The sequence below is a fragment of the Melopsittacus undulatus genome, chromosome 12, assembly GCF_012275295.1.
Source record: "Melopsittacus undulatus isolate bMelUnd1 chromosome 12, bMelUnd1.mat.Z, whole genome shotgun sequence".
NCBI lineage: Eukaryota > Metazoa > Chordata > Aves > Psittaciformes > Psittaculidae > Melopsittacus > Melopsittacus undulatus.
In genome coordinates, this window is record NC_047538.1 from 15,737,503 (window position 1) to 15,755,790 (window position 18,288).

The 18,288-nt window shown below is 40.2% G+C and overlaps 1 protein-coding gene across 20 annotated transcripts in view; it reads right to left on the minus strand.

Annotated features, from left to right (window-relative positions):
• The window catches only part of FBRSL1 (fibrosin like 1), a 531,403-nt gene that overhangs the window by 176,257 nt on the left and 336,858 nt on the right, over window positions 1-18,288 (minus strand). For all 20 annotated transcript variants that reach the window (XM_031047812.2, XM_031047810.2, XM_031047796.2 and 17 more), the window contains one exon: window positions 2,082-2,111. In XM_031047812.2, coding sequence (XP_030903672.2) covers window positions 2,082-2,111 — 30 coding nt within the window. The remainder of the gene's footprint in view (window positions 1-2,081; window positions 2,112-18,288) is intronic.

Consider the following 18,288-nt stretch of genomic DNA (forward strand, 5'->3'; position numbering starts at 1 on the left):
ACCAATACTTTTATAGCTTCTTGTTGTATCAGCCAAGTTAAGTTTTAGACAAATACTGAATGTTTTTCCAGGGGAAGAAGCCAGGTTGCCCTTGTGTTCCCCAACTGGAAGGCAATGTTGCATTTACATATCCCCATGAAAGGTTTGAAGTCTCTTCACTTCAACCTTGGTGAGTTTACATGCATGTGCACATGTTTTTGCTGACAGGAAAAGCAACCCTACCTAATTCCAGAGACCTGTTAAACAGAACCAATGACATGTCTCGTATCTCTACAGATCAGGAAAGAGAGAGAAAAATGATGATCTCATGCTGCTCTCCTTATGGAGAAAATAAATGTTATTATTAAGGTGGAGTCACCTTAAGGAGAAGGTAGCTGGGAAATATGTGAGCCTAGAAGGTCAAATTACAGTTATAGATATGTAAAGAAATGCCATATTAATGGTAAAGAACACTGTGATAGCCTTTCATTGCTGTAAAGGACAGTAGGTTACCAGCCAAACACAATGCAGCTTCCTCTGAAGGTAACCTCAGATCCCACATTCTGAAAGCTAATCAATGTTGTTCAGATTTCAATTTCTTCTCTACAAGGTGAAGTCAAACGTAATCTAACAAACGTCAGTCTCAGATGTAATGCCGCTAGCTGGGTCTACCAGTGTAATTTAGATAATCATTAATAGCATAGCTGTATAATAAAACTACATGTCACTTACAACTTCATCTGGGGTTTGACTGGCAGATCTTTAAACAGTTTTCTAAGTGATTGCTTTTACTTTCTTTGATTGGGCAGCCTAAGAAATGTTTTAACCCCATGGTATCTAAGCTTTTAGGGAATCATTTTTCACCCTCACCATCAGCTCTGCTGGTATGTAACCTTGTGAGAAACAGAACTCAGGGAGCAGGGGTGGCTTCAGGGAGTGACTTTATATATAAATAAAATAAAATAAAATAAAATAAAATAAAATAAAATAAAACAAAACAAAACAAAACAAAACAAAACATGTACAGTATCTTTCACTCAACATATATAATTTAAGTGTTTCATCTCGGAACACAGCTTATGCCATACTCCAGGGATATTTGGTGTCTGATGGGATTTTAGAAGAAGCAGCTGAAAAAACCTTAATGCTTCCCAAACTGTAACAATATTAAAAAAAAAAAAAAAGAAAAAAAAAAGAAAAAAGGAAAAAAAAAAAGGCTTAACCAGAAGAAGCTTTTAGCGTAGTCTCTTGAACTCACGGTAACCTCCGATGTATGTATGGCTGCAGCCAAGTGTGCTGCCAAGGAGACAGGGCTATCTGAAGTCAGCCTTTACTTTTGTAATGCTGATCCAGTAGAAATCTCCATGCCACAGCTTCTCATGAATGAATGCAAGAGACTGGACAGCCAAAATATGATAAAAGTTTGATGAAGATCTAACCTGAGACTGCCAAGTTTGATCTGCCAGAAGAGAAGTCAGCAAGGGATACTCAAGTCTTTTACACATTTGATGCTTAAAAGCATGGTGCAAATGTTGCTACATAGTGGGACTTCTCTGCCTCGCAAAGGTGAAACAAGGAATCCCTATAGAAAACCACACAACTACAGCCTTTCAATGACCCACCTCTATATCCAACAGAAGGTCAGGGAAATCATTGCTCTGTGATAAATATGCATGCAACATGACAAAACACTCTTTGACAGTTACCATACTGCCTTTGAGGGCAGGTACCAGTTGTCCCATCTTCTAAGCTGATTACAAAATTGACATCTTCAAGATTACTATAAATAAAATATGTGCTCCTGACAAGTTATGGGAGGAGACTTCCTCTAAAACAGCACTAGATGTTATGAACTGAGTCTCACCAAATACTCACATACTAATCCAGAAGGACTATTATGTTAATGGAAGTTCCCCTCCTGTAAACAGAAGCTAGTGAAGATCACACACTGCCAGATCCAATGTTTTTTCATTCAATCATAGGTATTTTAAATTTGACATGAAGACTGGAGGAAAAATATTCTTTTCAAATTCATCCTTATTTTGACTATGAGGGAATTTCCAAGCTAGTAAAGCACATGAAAGAAGAAAATTCAGTCTTACCTTATCGTCAATATCACTCTCGCTGTCACACTGTGGATTAGAGAGAGAAAAAAAGATTTTGATAAACACCTTTATGTATAGGGATCTGTTGCATCATCCTCTTAAATCTTTAGCATAGCTGTTTATGATGTTCTCAGTTCAATAAAACACACTTTTGATGTCTGCAGTAATGCCTTTTAGATTGCTAGCATAAACCAAAGCCAGATTCTCCTTTCTTATACAAAAATATGGAATACTATTACTTGGATGATGAAAGTGAACTTTAAACAAAAAAGACCATCAGTGATGCATTATAGTAATGACTGTAATGAATACCACAACAAAAAGCATGCCTTTTTATCATCTCAAATTGTGGAATATATAGTAACAGTTTTGCATTGCTTCACCTTGATAAGCACTTTGTCATCTAACAAGGAAACTGTGAAACTGGCAATCAATTTCTAATTTAATGAGTGGTACCAAGAATAGTAATTAAAATACATCATAAATTCTGATACATTTTTTAGTTTGAATGAGATCATGATCCCAGGAGGAAGTGTTTACTTAAAGAGTTTTGGAGTGTGATCTCTTACAGCCTCTGAAAATGAAATGCTCTATTTTCACAGCACAAATGATAACTTGAGCCTCGAACATATCAGGACATGCATATCTTGTTGGCTAGAGCTGAGAAAGATTCATAATGGGCAACAGAAATAAATCTCTTGGTGTGTCTTATACTGACAGAGAGTAGCTAGTGTACTTTGTAGCTTTTGTGCCCAATGGGAATTTTCTCCTTCAGCCACTCACTGACAGAGATGGATGGTCCATGGCTTTCCATAACTGGCAGCACCCTATTGAGTCCCTTGCTTCAACAAGAGGGGACTCTGCAAGACAGCAATGACAAGCTACAAATGTGGAAATGGTCCACAAGGATGCACATGCTTCGGTTTCATAAATGTAAAAGAAGGAATAGTTTGGTCATTTTGTCCAGATCCTGCTCCTCAGAGCAGGAAGGGGAAATGTTCCTGTCACATCCTTTCATACTAAATTATGAAGCAGAAATTTCAGCTGTTCCATTCTTAGTTTTCTGCAGATTTTTGAGAGACTGTTTAATCTCCTCTTCTCTTTGGCACATGAAATGATTGACCCCAAGCACTTAAACAACCTTTTACTCTTAAATTCTCTGAAACACACCAAGCCTGTGAAGAGCCATGATACATTGAAGGGGGTCTCCCATGGTGATTCTGCAGTGAGACTGCTCACCTTCCCAACTAATTCCTTATTTCAATTTAACTGCATTTAAGGCACCTGGTTTTCTACAGTCTTGACTAAGCAGACCTCTTTTTCTCCCAAAATTAAACCATTTTACATTGCTTCACCTGGTCCACAGCATGTTTCTGCACAAAGAAATCCAACTGTTTGTATCTGCACACAGACCTAATCGTATTTGTAACCATTTGGAAAAAAAGAAGCAGAACTGGAAGAAACAACAGGAAGGAGGACACTACTCTGCAGGGGCTGTGGAGCCCTCAAATTAGACGTTCAGACCAAAAGTAGTATCAGTCCTGACAAATCACCATCAGCAGCCTTTTGCTCACTTTCCCAAACCCATGCCACATAACCACTAACAATCAGAAGTCTCTGCTCTGGGCCTGGAATGGGACTGAATGAACATCACCACTGAGACACGCTGAAGCAGGTTTGGTGGGCAAAGGCTGCTCCCGTACCTGCTGCATTTGTGCTGGCTCAAGACAGTGCTAATTTATGCTGAGGAAGCAACACATTCATCAAAACCAAGGTGGGGGGCGGGGGAAGATGCAGGCACAGCAATACACTTGTTATTATTTACAGGCTCCAAGAAATGCTGGCTGACTCAAGGGAAACCTTTCACCTCCACCCGAGGGGCTCAAATCAAGTCAGAGTGCTGCAGGGAGTGCGCATCCCCTCAAATTACCAGCATAATTGAGTGGGTCACGAAGACCACGTTATTTTACCCTTTAAACTGGTCTATGCTAAAGTATCCTACGTCACCATTTTAATCACGGTGCTCATTCAAGCTGCACACTCCTATTTTAGAGGCAGAATATATGGATAACGTGATTCAACCTGCACAGTTCAGACTAAAGCATGTTACAGGGGAATTACACCTATCACAAAACAGCATAAAACTTAAGTTTGTATAGTCAGACCTGTGTTGCCTAAAATTGTAGGCTTAGGCAACACAGGTTTTAATGCTTAAAGGGACTTCAAGAATGATATGCTGAGGTAATAAAAACCCCAAATAAATTAAATTCAGAAATATATTGACTAGAAAACATTCAAAATTATCATTAAAACTCAGACACTTTTGCCTAGGAGCACTGGTTTAATAAAACCACAGTACTGTAACCCTTAATCAGTTTGAGATTAAAAATATTTGAGAGCAAATGTAAACAATTTTGGGGAACTTTATTATTCAAATAAAATGCAGTATTTCAGTCTTGCTCTCTGGTTTTGTAACAATACTTGTCTTCCTATTTCTTATGGCATGGTAATATTTAAATAAAAAGAGCACAAGTTTTCATGCTGAAACCAGATTTGACCTCAAAAATTAATATAATGAGTATAAAACCCTACTACAGATGGTTTGCATTACTAAAAGGTGCAGAATTGCCTCATTTAGATGCCTAATTTTGCTTTGTACCAATATGCAACTTTGTCTCATGTAGGTATGTGGAAGATGCAAAAAGCCAGTGAACCATCAAATCCACATGTTAAGTTTCATAAACAGGCATACGAATGAAGCAAACATCTGCTCTCTGAGGATGTATTTTTCCCCATGCAGGATCTGTAAGTAGTCCATAATTAATTGTTTTTAAAATGGAAAGGACAGCAAAGAACTTCGTTTCATTTTAGCTTACATCTTCCTTACTTTAATCATGACTGCATCAGTCTTGCAACTGAAGAAGCCAGCGGGGATGTGGATGCAGATCCACATGTGAATGCAGCTCTGTGTGAACATGGAGCCTGCTGTGCAGCTGCGACTGCAACATGGGTGCTTTAAAAATGTACTTCTGGAAGCAAGTTGCATAACTTTTTGTTTGCTGTATGAAATAGCTGTCTTCTCACACCTCTCCAAGCTATGCAGTGCTTATGAACACAAAATGCCCTCATCAATTCCCACCACGTGGCTTTAAACCACCAAAATATCACATCTTAATCCATGTGAATGAACTCCCAGTCTGACCCAAAAGCAGTCTACATGATAGAATCATAGAATAGTTAGGGTTGGAAAGGATGAGAGATGTTGGGGAAGAATTAACACACCATTATTTATAAAACCTGGAGTTCTGCTTAACATACATCATCCTGGAAAACGGAGAGCTTGAGACTCATGGCTGCCAACCCATGCTCATCCCCCACCGACTCCTGAAGAAAATAGACAGCTTTGGTGGAAAACCTCCCAGGCCTCATAATTCACTTTGGTTTCCTTCTTTCTGTTTTAAAGGAACAGGGTCCCACGTTCACATCGAGAAACAGGAACTCACAGGCTGCTGAACAGGCCAAAAAACCCCAACTAGAGTAAAACTAAACCCTCCTGGACAGACCTGTGAAAACCAGAACCACAGCTGACCCCTTGCCTTTGGAGAGGGTGTTAAAAACCACCATTTCACAGTTCTGGTTCAGTTTCTGTGGTAACAGCCCTTGGTCTCCACACACCCGCTCTTCTCCAGCCTTCCTCGCCCTTGCAAAGCCCTGGGTCAACAAAGAGAAACCGAGGCTGGTGCTGTGAGGCTGGGATGTTTAAACGAATAATGAAGCCATAGGAGAAACTTTGTTTTGACCCAGAGGGTTTTCTGTGTCTTAAAAGACAACTTATTCTGGTCTGGTGAGGAGCAGGCCGGTGGTGCTCCCTGCGAAGGCCACTGCCTCCCACACAGCTGTTGTGAAGGGACAAAAGCCCTTGTCAAAACAAAAAAGTTAAAGAAAACGTGGAGAATGGCAACTGTTGACAGCTACGGGGGCTCATTGAAAGACAAAAGCTTCAATTACCTGGATTTTTCTAAAGGCCTGTTAACACTCCTGGTCTATAAGCGAAACTGTAAACAGCCATTGTGCCGGGTTCATAAAGGCTCCTAAAAGGATTATTCACTGGGCTGTGCCAATTGCCTCTCAATTCCACCAAGAATGTTTGCAAAGCCGACCCCTAATTGTGCTGCTTTCTGGAAACAATTTCTTGCAGTGACAGATTCCCGTCAGAAAAAAGCCTCCCGTGAGGTAAAGTTAAGCAGAAACAACACGTAATTCAGGTGGAATTGGCTGAGGGAGCTGTGCAAAGGCCTCTTCCCTCCCTCCTTCCTGCTGCCCCCCACAGAGGCTGTTGAACATGTCGGCCCTCCACACAGGATGACTTGGCGCCAAAAAGCCCCTGCCCAATGGTGCCCATGGGTCACCAGGACAGGGCAGAATCTGCCTACAGATGAAGGTTCAGGCTCCAGATGAAGCAGGGAGTGAAGCAGGAAGAGAAGCTGTTGCTTTTCTGATCTCCACCTGAGCAACTGCAGCCAGTCCTCCATTCCCCTCTCGCACCCAAAACACCTGAGAAAGAGTTCTTGTAAGTGTAAACCAGGCCCTGGGGCTTCTTTCTTCTTCTGATGGCTGAGGTGGAAATCACATCTCAAGATCCCCTCCATTACAGCAGACTCATGCAATGTGTATTAAAATTGTTTGTCCTGTGATTCTGGATGTTTTCTTGTGACTTTGAGAACCATAAAACATCCTTTGACTCTTTTCTTACCCCCAGTGTTTTAACTTCCAGATTTTCTTCACATTGTAAAAGCACCACACTGGTTAACATGAAATCAGATACTCGTATCAACTGCCTCATGCCAGGAATGAGCGCTCCAAGAAACATAAATAAAAACAACCCAAGACTTGCAAGACTGCAACATTGGCAACACTTGGGTGTTATGCCATCGGTGAGGTGCAGAGAAACACTCTTATCTGAAACGGGGCCACATCCTCCAAGCTGTTGAAATTGCACAGAAGTCACCTCAGGTTACTCACATCAATGTGGTATATCCTATTCCACCCAAACACAGAGGTTTATGATGGAGGTTGTGCCTTCACAGCCTCAAGGCTGCAGGGCCCTGTTGTGCCAGATTCTACACAGCACTGAAGTTACAGGTTCCTGCCCAGACAGCTGACAGAAAGGTTTGTTTTTCCTTTGCACACACATACCTACAGATATTATTTATATTATGATTAAGCAGAGGGTGACAGACATTTAAGCTAAGCCGTGTGAAAAAACAGATCCTTGCCTGGAGGGACATGTAATCTAACCAGTCTACCTGCAACTAAAATTGTCTGGGGAAGTGTAAGGCTGAGAGCAGAGGAGGTAAAAATGTTAACTATACAGTCCATAATATAACAATGCATGCTGGCAGGGTAGAATATATATGTAAAACGTTGCACAGAACATGTGAACAATATAGATACCTATGGAGTCAGCACACCCACTCACACAGTCCCAGAGGACGGCCATGTTACCGCTATCTTATTATTTCCAACCATATTTAGTTACTGAATTTTCCTTTAATAGCAAGGCTCAGGGAAGCATTAGGCTTAAATCCCGGTCTGTTAATGTTTCTTTTAAAGGAATAAGTCAAGCCTATTTATAAGAGCCCTCCCCCTCTCCCTGTCCTCTGAGCCAACTTCCCAGGAGCAGCTCGCAGCATCAGCAGCGCGTATGGATGCGCGCTTGTGTGTGCAAGGGGAAGGTGTTGTTTCCTATTAAGTCTGGCATTGGATTCGTGTCTGCAGGGGCTTGCTTAAGATGATAGGAAGAGAGAGTTTTATCATGAGCCAGACTGACAGAAAAGCCTGCTAATGGGACTTGAGGCATACACAGGAAAGAAAGTGCCAAAACATTAAGCTACCGCCAAGTGTCAGAGGGCCACTGATTTATTGCAGCAATTTTGCCACTGTGTCCTTTATAAGGTCCCACAAGTCCTTCCTCCTGGCAAGAAGCTGTGAGCTGCTGCAGCTCCGGGAGAAGTTTAGATCCAGAGCACAGAAAGTGTCCAAGCGAAAGGCGGGGGCCGGGGGGAGGATGGAAATCGAATGTTGACTTGAACTTGCCCCAGGCAGCAGAGTCCTCTTAGCTCCACTGCCTCCCTGACAGTTTGATGAAATGAGTCAGGGCCTCCCTATGGCTAGACCAGCTCAGGCTTCCAAGTGCCGGGTAGAGCTGTAAGAAACAGATTGAGCCTCAGGGCAGCAATTTTTTTTTTCCCTTCCCTTTCTCTCCTCAGCATTTGGCTGGGGGAAGGGGGAGGTTATGAGCACTACAGATGTATAGGCTGAGCCTTTGTCTGCGCAGGGGGAGGGTGAAGGGGAGAGAGAAGAACAGCAAGAGAGTATTAGCTATGGCAGCCGAGAATAGCCCTGAGCACTATAACTAATTTTGAGGGGCAGTGATGCATTGTACGGGCTATGTGCTGTTTGGTCTGAGGGGGCTCCTGTTGTGAAGCAGCAATCAAGAGGACATTTTGTTAAGTGACCAACAGCTGTCATCTGCAATCCCAGAGTAGGGAAGGAGGGAGCAAGGGGAAGGGAACAGGGAAAAAAAGGAAAGGGGGAAAAAAAAGAGCATTTGTCCCTTGGAGGCAGAGCACATTAATCCACCAATCTGCCACAGCTTTGACTCTAAAAAGGCTCGGTGCCTGCGAAGAGACAAACTCCACTCCATCAGCCACTGGGAGAGATGGGTACCTCTTGCCCTGCTTCAGCTGGCCAGACACAGGGAGCTTCCCTATCTCTGCAGGTCAAGGAACCAACGCTAAAAATACTGGTTAAGTCTCTTTTCATTCCATAAAATTGAGTTGATCTGCTGCAGCTTAGGGTCAGTCCCTCAAGGACTGTTTTTTTTCCCCTTCCCTTTTCCTTAGCACTCATAAATTAATCAGGAAGACCCTGACTAAGTCATTTCATGCTGTACAACATAAAAGAAAGTCCCCTGATGATCCATGCAAGGATCTATTAAAGCGGGAGGAGGGAGGAAGGAAGGGTTAGGGAAGAGGGAGAAAAAGAAGCGGGGGGGGGGAGGAAAAAATCTCAACCTTTTTGATATTTTAGGATAAAAGCTGGAGGACTTTGTTACAAATTCTAGCCAACATCAAAACACCTTAAATAATTCAAAGAACATGTTAAAGGGAAGAAACTGAATGTTGCTCTGATGTTCAGTTGATGCAACGCAGAATATTACCCAAAACAGCACAGCCTGTTAAGGGAGACAGCAGCCTTGAGCATTTCAGTTCTTTAGAAAAATGTCAGAACCTGTAAAAATCATAATTTCCAGCAACTTTTTTTTTTCCCTTTTTTTTTTTTCTTTGCATGATATAAACTCAGCGAGACTGAAATGTAGGTTTCTGACAAGCTGTTAACAAGACAACTTTAGAAATCTGTCTGGAGCTCTCAGGGAGATGGGCTGCCATTTCACTGCTTCGAAGAAGTTCATGACATGACAAGCAAAAATCAGGGAACAGAGACCTAAAAACCACGGTGTAATTTTCATTTGCTTCTGTCGTGAAAGAATTCAAGCAGAAATATTAAAAGGCTGCGCAACTAAAAAAGCCAGCAACTGGAAAATCATTGCTGTGGTTTGACAAGCACATCTTTAAAGCTGAAAATGGTTTCTTTATTATTACACCTATATACAGGAAGGCACTCTTGGAAAAAAAAGGGGTAATCACAAATTACTCCTTCAGATCTACAAAGTAGGATCTACAGCTGCCTACTTTCAAGCCAAGTCGAAAAATGACCTAGTTCACAGGAGAGTGACCAACCCATCCTGAAAAAGCTGTCAAAAGCCACTAGATCCCTGCCCTTCCCCCCTGTAGGAAAGGTAGAAATATCTTTTCATAATGCAATGTTTCACTGGAGTCTACACAGATGAATATTGCTACATAAGCGTTTAATAAAGACACATTCATTAAAAATAGAAATGTCAGCATCCAGGGCCATCTACACAGCAATGTTTGTACCACATTCAAGAGAGGCTTTCTGCCTGGTTTACCATATGATACCTCCTACTTTCGGCCTTAATATACCAGTATAATGTTTTTCCATAATTTTTGGATGATTTAATGATGCCTTTTCCAGGATCAATCTATTCTGCTCTATGGTTAGAAAAAAAGTAGACTGATTGATTGATTGATCTCCATATATCGCTTCCAATATATAATCTCTCCCTCCCTCTCTCTATCTGGACTCATTCTAAGTATGTAATGGTAGGTTGATATAGCTGCCTTGAAGTCAATTTACTGATTGTGATTGACTCACTGTATCCACGGCTGCAGAATCTTGGTACCTTTGGGATGGATGCTTTGGGAAACCCAAAGACAGCCATTTCATACTTACAATCTCATGCTTAATTTCAGCCCACATTTGCCAAGAAAGAGGGAGATTGGACAAAGCGGGAGGTCACTTTCACTTGTAACACCAAGGGGTAATGTGAATTATAGGCCAAATTTAGCTCAGCATTTGCAAGGACCATACAAACAACGAACTGAGGCTTTTTCACCTCTTCCCTATTTCAGCTGATTTCCACACAGCCCCAGTGGTGCAATCCTACAGCCATGCTTGGGTAATTGAAAGGAGAGTGCACATGAAGTTGAATGGCTGACACTGCATTTCACCAATTTACGAAACGGAGGAGACTCTGACAAGAAAAGAGATGCTGTTTGCTTCTCCTGTGAAGTGCTCAGAGGTTCTTTTCATTCTCCCCTCACTTAGGCATTGTGTCACCTGTCACTCATTTTCTTTTCATTAGACAAGACACTCTTGGAGACATTTACAGCTTAAATGCTGTATGAGGGTTTTCACGAAGGAACCAAAGAAACTTCCATTACTTTCTTGTTGTACAGTTTTAAGCTATGACCAACATAATCTGCTTGCAAGAGACGTCTTGCTGCCTGCCCTTTATCATGAGCCTCCTGGCTTTGAGCTACCTGGACGCCTCTGTTCAGGTGCTTTGGTCCCTCATGCTCTCCAGGGAGGAGCAGAAACCAGGAGAGGATTCACAGCGACTCCCTGCACAGAGCAACTCTGATTTTGTTTAATGCAAGGATGCTTAAACAGGACATCCGACAGGAAAAAAGTGGCTTCAAACCATTATTTACAATAAGAGGCTGCTGCAGTTTGAGGGAGGGTTATAAGCTTTTTTAAAAATTAAGAGGAGTTTAGGACTTAATATGCATATAGCCAAAAGCCACTTTAACCATAATGGTCTGTCTAGTAATTCTCCACTTACTATAAACATCAGTTTTCTTCTTCAATTTGGACTGCAAATCTAGTCCATTACTATGCCATGTCCATGTCACTAAGGAGTGGCCAAAAAGTACTCGTCCAGTACGAAACAATAAGATTTGTTAAAGTAGCCTTGCTTTAATGGAAAGCATTTAGTTATTCTCAGCTCTATGACTCCACTCTGCTTGGAAGTTTCATTTACATATTTATTTAGTGGAGCACATGCATGGCTGTCTTCCCTCAGTGCAGAAACATTATTAGCCGCAGGAAGCTGTTAGAGGGGATTTCAGCATGGAACTCAGGAGGAAAGGCACTTCTTCATACTTTAGTCTCCTGCTTAGTAACAGTCACCCTCCAGAGTGAGAGTGATAGATTTCTGGTTATGAAACTAGCTGTGGTTTGTTAGAGCTGATTCACATGAATGTTTATTTTATTTCATTTATGCATTTCAATCTTTTATATACATATATATACATTCACACAGTTTTTCTGACAACTGCTTTCGTCCTTACTTCTCCCTGCAAGTTTAAGTGGTGCAGTGACAAAAGAACATACCAGACTATGCATGAAGACTTCCACCTGATGACTCTGAAGTTCCCCCCTAAGTGTATCACAGATTTTTGCATTCGAATGTGAGCTGGACACCCCAAGAATTCCTAACACAAACACTCGGAAGCAGAGATTATTTTCAGAATCACAACTGGTATCTTTTACGTATGAAGGTTAATACCTGTTGTCCTTGTAACCATTCATTCTGGACCTGTCAGGATGAGTGTGCTGAATTTGAATTCAGGTGGAATGACAGACTACCTTGAAACATAGCACTATGATGCTGTATGTAACATTTTAACACACATTTAGGAGCTGTGAACTTGGAAAACAATCTAAAGCACTTACTGTGCTCTCAACATACATGAATTCAGTAAAATGAAGTAGAGTTCACTCTTAATTTAATGAATCTAAGAAGTTATGTGAATCAGCTGCTTTGTTTTGTTGAATGCCTTTAGCCACTGAGAAGACAAGTCCCTGTTGCTGTCAGGGACAAGATTTACAACACTTATGTATAATTAATACAATAAAATTATTTAATTCCACTGCTATTTAACTCATATCAAGGGTTATGTTGTTGTGACTAAAAAATATAAAGCTTATAATGGCTCCCATTAATGTCTGCATTATTGAACATTAAAATTCAAAGCTGGTAAAAGATTTAGCACAAGAATTGAGCCATCTATGGAAGACCTATTCCTCCAAGGAAACCCTCAGAGCATGTGCTTGCAGATTTCATCCGCTGCTTTTAACATAAACCTTGAGGGATGTATGCCCCACTTGCCACAGGCAAGCTACCCTGCAACAAAGAAATTCACCAAGATAGAAAGAAAAGATTTTAAATATGAAAAGTAAAACCACACCTACACCACAAAAAAAGATCTCCAGCAGCAATCATTAATACAATGCAAATTAAATATAGTTTTTTTGTTTCCCTTCATTCCATTTAGATCTTAAAATATTAAAGTAGGTAAGTCTTGGAAGTGAAGGACAAGCATTGCCCAGGGCATACATTTGGGTGTCTTCAATATAATCTAAGGAATATAGCAGAGGCTGCAAGCTAAATGGATAAGAAAATAATGTAGTTGGTTACTCACTCTTACAAAATTATGTCTTGACAAAGCTAAACATAAAAGCTTCAAGGTCTATGCCATTACCTGGAAAATACTTCTTTGGACCACTAAATGACAAGCCTTTAAACATTAAGCAATTTTAAAAAATGTATTTGCTATTTAAGGTGAAATTGTAAGGACTCTCCACTCTCTTAGTCTGGCTCTAAGTACTACTGCTCCTCTCTTCTGACCCCCTGAGATACTCATTTGTTCTTGTCAGCCCCCAAAATGTCAATGATGGATGTAAATGTAATGATTTACAAGATGAAGCCTCCTACCTCACTGTTCTGCTTTCACACTGCAAAGGTAGTTTGACCTGCACTGACTTCAGAGATCAAGCCATGGCTGGTAGTACATGTTGAAAGATGGGAATGAAAGAGTCTTCAGCTAAACTATCCTGAAACTTTCCGAACAGGCTTGGGGACATTTATCCTTCCTGTTGTCACTATGGACTTCTTTCATTTGCGCTTTTCTGCCAGGACTGAAGTGGAAATGCTCAGTTGTGTGGATAGATGTCATTTATGAATAGAAGCTCCAACACACTGAAGTCTTTCCTCAGTAGTGACAGCCCCTACTATGGCTAACACAGACCAGAGTGATTAGAGAATAGAAGAAAGAGGAAACGTCTCAACAGGAGGGGAAATAAGGAAGAATACTGAAGAGCAAGAATGGAATAAACAGCTTACTGCACTGTGCACTGTGGACCAATAATGAGAGGGGACTACAAACATTGTTTGGGAATGAACTCTATCACCTTTAATCAGAAACCATTATTACTTGCACAAAGATAAAACTGCTAATAATTAGATGGAACTACGTATTCATCATGGAGTGAATTATAGAAACTTTTCATTTTCCAATAGGTTATTATGAACAAAGGTGAATGTGAAATCTGTTTGAAAAATTGGAAAATGCCTTGACCACAGTGTTTTAGCCCCTCTCAGTCTGCGTGCACTGGCACTATGTAGCAGGCAGGTCTTCCTGCTCCAGTGGGATGTGCAGAACAGCCAGTACTTCCTTTGTCACTTGTAATTTTTGCTGCATCAGCTGTGATAAACCAACCAACTCACGTGTGGTTTGCAGCCACATGTAGCAATAAAATGCATAAACAGCAACTCACGATAATGCTATTATTAGTAAGTGTCGCTATTGCACATATAATAACAACAGGGGCTTTCATGGACTGCAAGAGTAATTAGGCATCTTTAAATATGCTTTAAAGCCTTTTCACAGAGCTGGAGTGTGGGAAGGTTCTCCTCAGCATTTATGTGAAGTACTTACACAGATAACTGAAAGCTCAAGAACTTCTGGCCAGGTTTTAGCAGCACAGGTTGACAATGACAGGGTCTCATGCTAATCAATGTGCATTAAAGAAATTCTTTTACATTCACCCCTAGCACTTTTGTTTATGAAGCAGAAATTGCATTCAAACCAAAGCACTTTGTTAGCTCAGCTGGCTAAGGAAAAACTGACACAATTACAAACCCAAATCTTTGTTTTCAATTTTTAGTAAGCAGAGTTTTAAAAGAAGAAGCTGCTCTTGAAAGCATGATCTTTTTTCCTAAAAAAGGAAAGAGAAAAATCCTTCCTAGCAACTGCAATTATGATACTTTCATGTCAAATGAATTATATTACTGAAAATAAATCTTTCTAAGATGCACAAGAGGGTTATCTGGCTCCAGTCAGACTTATGCATTACTGGTTTTATATGTTGTACTCTACTTGATTAATATAGGTAATCAAATTATATTGCCTTCCACTGTGCTCTCAAATTCAAGGCTATAATGTTTTCAATGACAAAGTTCATAGAGTTGTATAAAAATGTACCTCATGCTGTACCAGCCCTTTATTGCTGTAGTAAAACACCATTTTCAATTTAGTAATAAGTGATATAAAACAGAGTGTCTTGATTGGCAGGGTCGTATTCATTATGCAGTGCCCTATGACACAGCAGAGTTCAGAATGAAAATTTAAGGACAGAATCTACCACAATCTCAGATGCTGATACTTCAGGGAATTAAATTATTCTCTTTTCATAAGTTGTCCAAAGGAAGGACAAGGAATCAGACACAAACACACACATATCTATGGATGGAAGGGACAAAAGAGCAGTAAGAGACTCATTATAGCATGCTACTATTCCATACAGGCTTTCATGTTCTGGAGCCAATGCTATATTAATGAAAAAAGGAAATAACAGAAAAAAAGGAAGCACTACACTTTGAGTAGCAGCAAATATTGGAGAGCTCCCTCTGGCTCTGCCACAGGCCTGACTTGTGACCAGAAGAAAGATTTCAGGGCTTTGTGATTCTGAGTATTTAACTTGAGGTGCCTTAATGAAGTTGTGTTATCAATTGCTCTTCACTTTATGAACATGAGGATTCTCTAAAGGCCTGCAAATTAGACTGTCAAAATTGGTAAAATCTTAAGTTTGCAGCTACCTCTGAATATGTAAATCTTAACCCTTCCCTTTGTTCTTTTCCCTTCTGTAAATCCGGAATAACATTTACCATATCTGTAAACCATCAAATGAACCAATCTGACTTCTATAGAGGCAGAGTGTTCTGGTGAGCCTTGTCATCACCACAAACACTATCTAGAAAAGCAAGAATTATAAAGCCATTTTCTGTTGATCGAATTGGCAGAGATACTGTTAGCTGGTATCTTTTCCAAGCATGTATGTTGAGCAAATGATATGATCAGAAAAGACAACTCTTGGACTCAGGAATTAGTAATGTTATCTTAGTTTTGTTTCCTTGGCAACTTGACCTTTCATAATTTGCCCAAAGGCAAAATATGGGCAGCATATCCCTTTCAAATCATACCTCAATAATCTTGTGATTAAAGGCATCACCAGAATGTGGCCTTGCCGTAAGATGGAGAATTAACGACTCTCTACTAAATGATCCACTGATGTTGAATCTAATTTAAGTAGCCTTGCAAGAATATTTAACACTTAATGATAGGCTCTGTATTAGAGTAGGTTTAATCTAGGATGCAGCCACAGATGTCATGAGAAGGAATTAATCAGCATTGCTTCCACTAAAACAGAAATGCAAAATTGCTGAACAGAATGTATTAGAAACAGATTAAAGAACTGGGACTTAAACATAAAAGAAACAGAGCTGATGCCACCCTCAGAGAGCTAATTTGAAATACAGGAAAACTTAATTCGCCTTTAACTGAAGAATTGGGGTGTTTGAAGTTACTAAAGAGAAGCCTGTGTTATCAAGGAGGAAAGAAAGGCAGACAGTCTTTTCCCTCATCAATTAAAAATGAAAGCCCAACCCAAATATTAATGCCTGCCTCAAAATCCCAACAAAATGAAGTTATTGATGCTCTAGGGACTATTGCTGCATCCTACAGAAAGCTCTAGACCCAAATAAGTGCTGTGGAAGTTTTACTGATTTGGAAAACTCCTGCCCAATGCAGGTAAGTTACGTTTCAGAAAAGCAAATCCTGGAAATAGGGAAATGTAGCCTAGGGTTATTCAACTGCTTGCAGTTGGGATTCACTCCATATAGAGAGAACTAGTCCATTCAAAAGTTTGTGTAAAGATCTACATTACAATTACTAATTGTTGCTTCAGACAATTTATCATCTCCCCTATTATTTGAGGACTTCATGCTGTCCATAGGGTTTACACTGCCTAGACTCCTTCATTAACAAAGACAGGTTATAGTATAAAGCTGGAAGTGACCACAGTCCATCATTTCAAAGCACCTACATAGCACAGGTCATTAAGTTTCAACCAGTTCTTGAGTTAAAGATACTGAGAGTGAATCCCCTGATCTTATGAATTATCAGAAGCACATGTCATGCATTAAATACTGCAGTCTTCAAATTTGTGAGTTACAGTTAATGATCCTGGTAATGATGAGAGCAACCTAAGTTTAGCACAATTGTATTTCTGCTGAAAACATCCGGGAGTATGCTGAATACGCCAATGGCCTGATTCAACTAGCGCACTCCTGATTTACTATCACTGCTACTCAGAAGGTTTTTGACTGGGTTGAGTGGGCATTCCTTGAAAAATTACAGAACAATCCAGCTCTGTTCCTGATTTTCATTGATAGCCTACTAGAACATACAAATCACCTCAGTGCTTGTTCCTAAATTAATGAAAAACTTATACAAAGCTTTGATCTTGATGGAAGAATCCATCAAGACTTCCCATTTGTCTCCCTAATTACTTGCTTTGATGCTCACGGCTTGCAATCACTGCATAAGTTAATGTCCTGAGGTTGCCATAGCTACCATTAGCGAAGCAGAACAAGAGGCATTGCTCTGCACATGAGCCACCTTTGCTACATGTTTGCTTCTTTACCCTGGCTGTTCCTCCACCACTGATGCCACAAAGGTACCCCTCCACTGCACCAGGAGTTGATAAAATAGCTCCTATTTATTTTATTACAAATGTTACTGGTAAGATTAATTTTTCCTTCCTCTCTGCTGCTGCTCAAACACTGGAGGTTTTGAAAGCAGTGAAGTGGTTAGAAGACAAAAGTGCAAATACGAACTGAGTTTACTCCCTAACTTGAACAACAGTTTGCTGTGTGACTGTGTGCCTCAAACCTCTTGACTCCTTAAGAATAGCAATGATGCATCTTTCATCACACAGTCCTGTTTTGAGAACATTCTGCTCAAGAAACTGATGAAGAAAATGTGTAACTCTTCACCTTCCATAAAAAATCTGCTTCAAGTGAGCGCCCGCTACTTCTACAACTTTCTGGTTACCTAAACCCTTTCATTAAACCTTTACACTTCTCCTTTTTTAATAAGGACACTGAACAAGTAATGATGCATAATATACTTCAACATTACTAGTAATTGCTCATTGAAAATAAGAAATGAGAACTCACTTTTTTATTTGCTTATCTGATGACCTCTAAGGACAATGATGTGCTCGATAAATGCACAGCGCAGCATGTTCCCTCCTCTACTGTATTGATCTGGTTTAATATAATGTTAAGAAATGCAGCACTAAGCCATTAAATACCCACAAAAAGTATATTTTGCTCTAAAGTGTATTTGTAACTTTGGTCCACACACATTTTGTACTTTCGGCAGTTAGTTCATAAAGGTTTTCAGCACAATCTGTTCTCAGAAGTTCTCCACGTTAAACAAGATGACAAACAAATGAAATATCTGAGTGGGAACTATCATCCTAACATATTTCAAACAACTAACCAAGGCTAACTGAAACATTCCTACAGCTGCAACACAGTTCTGCTTATTTTGGATATTAGGAGATACATCACTTTAATATTCTGTTCCTA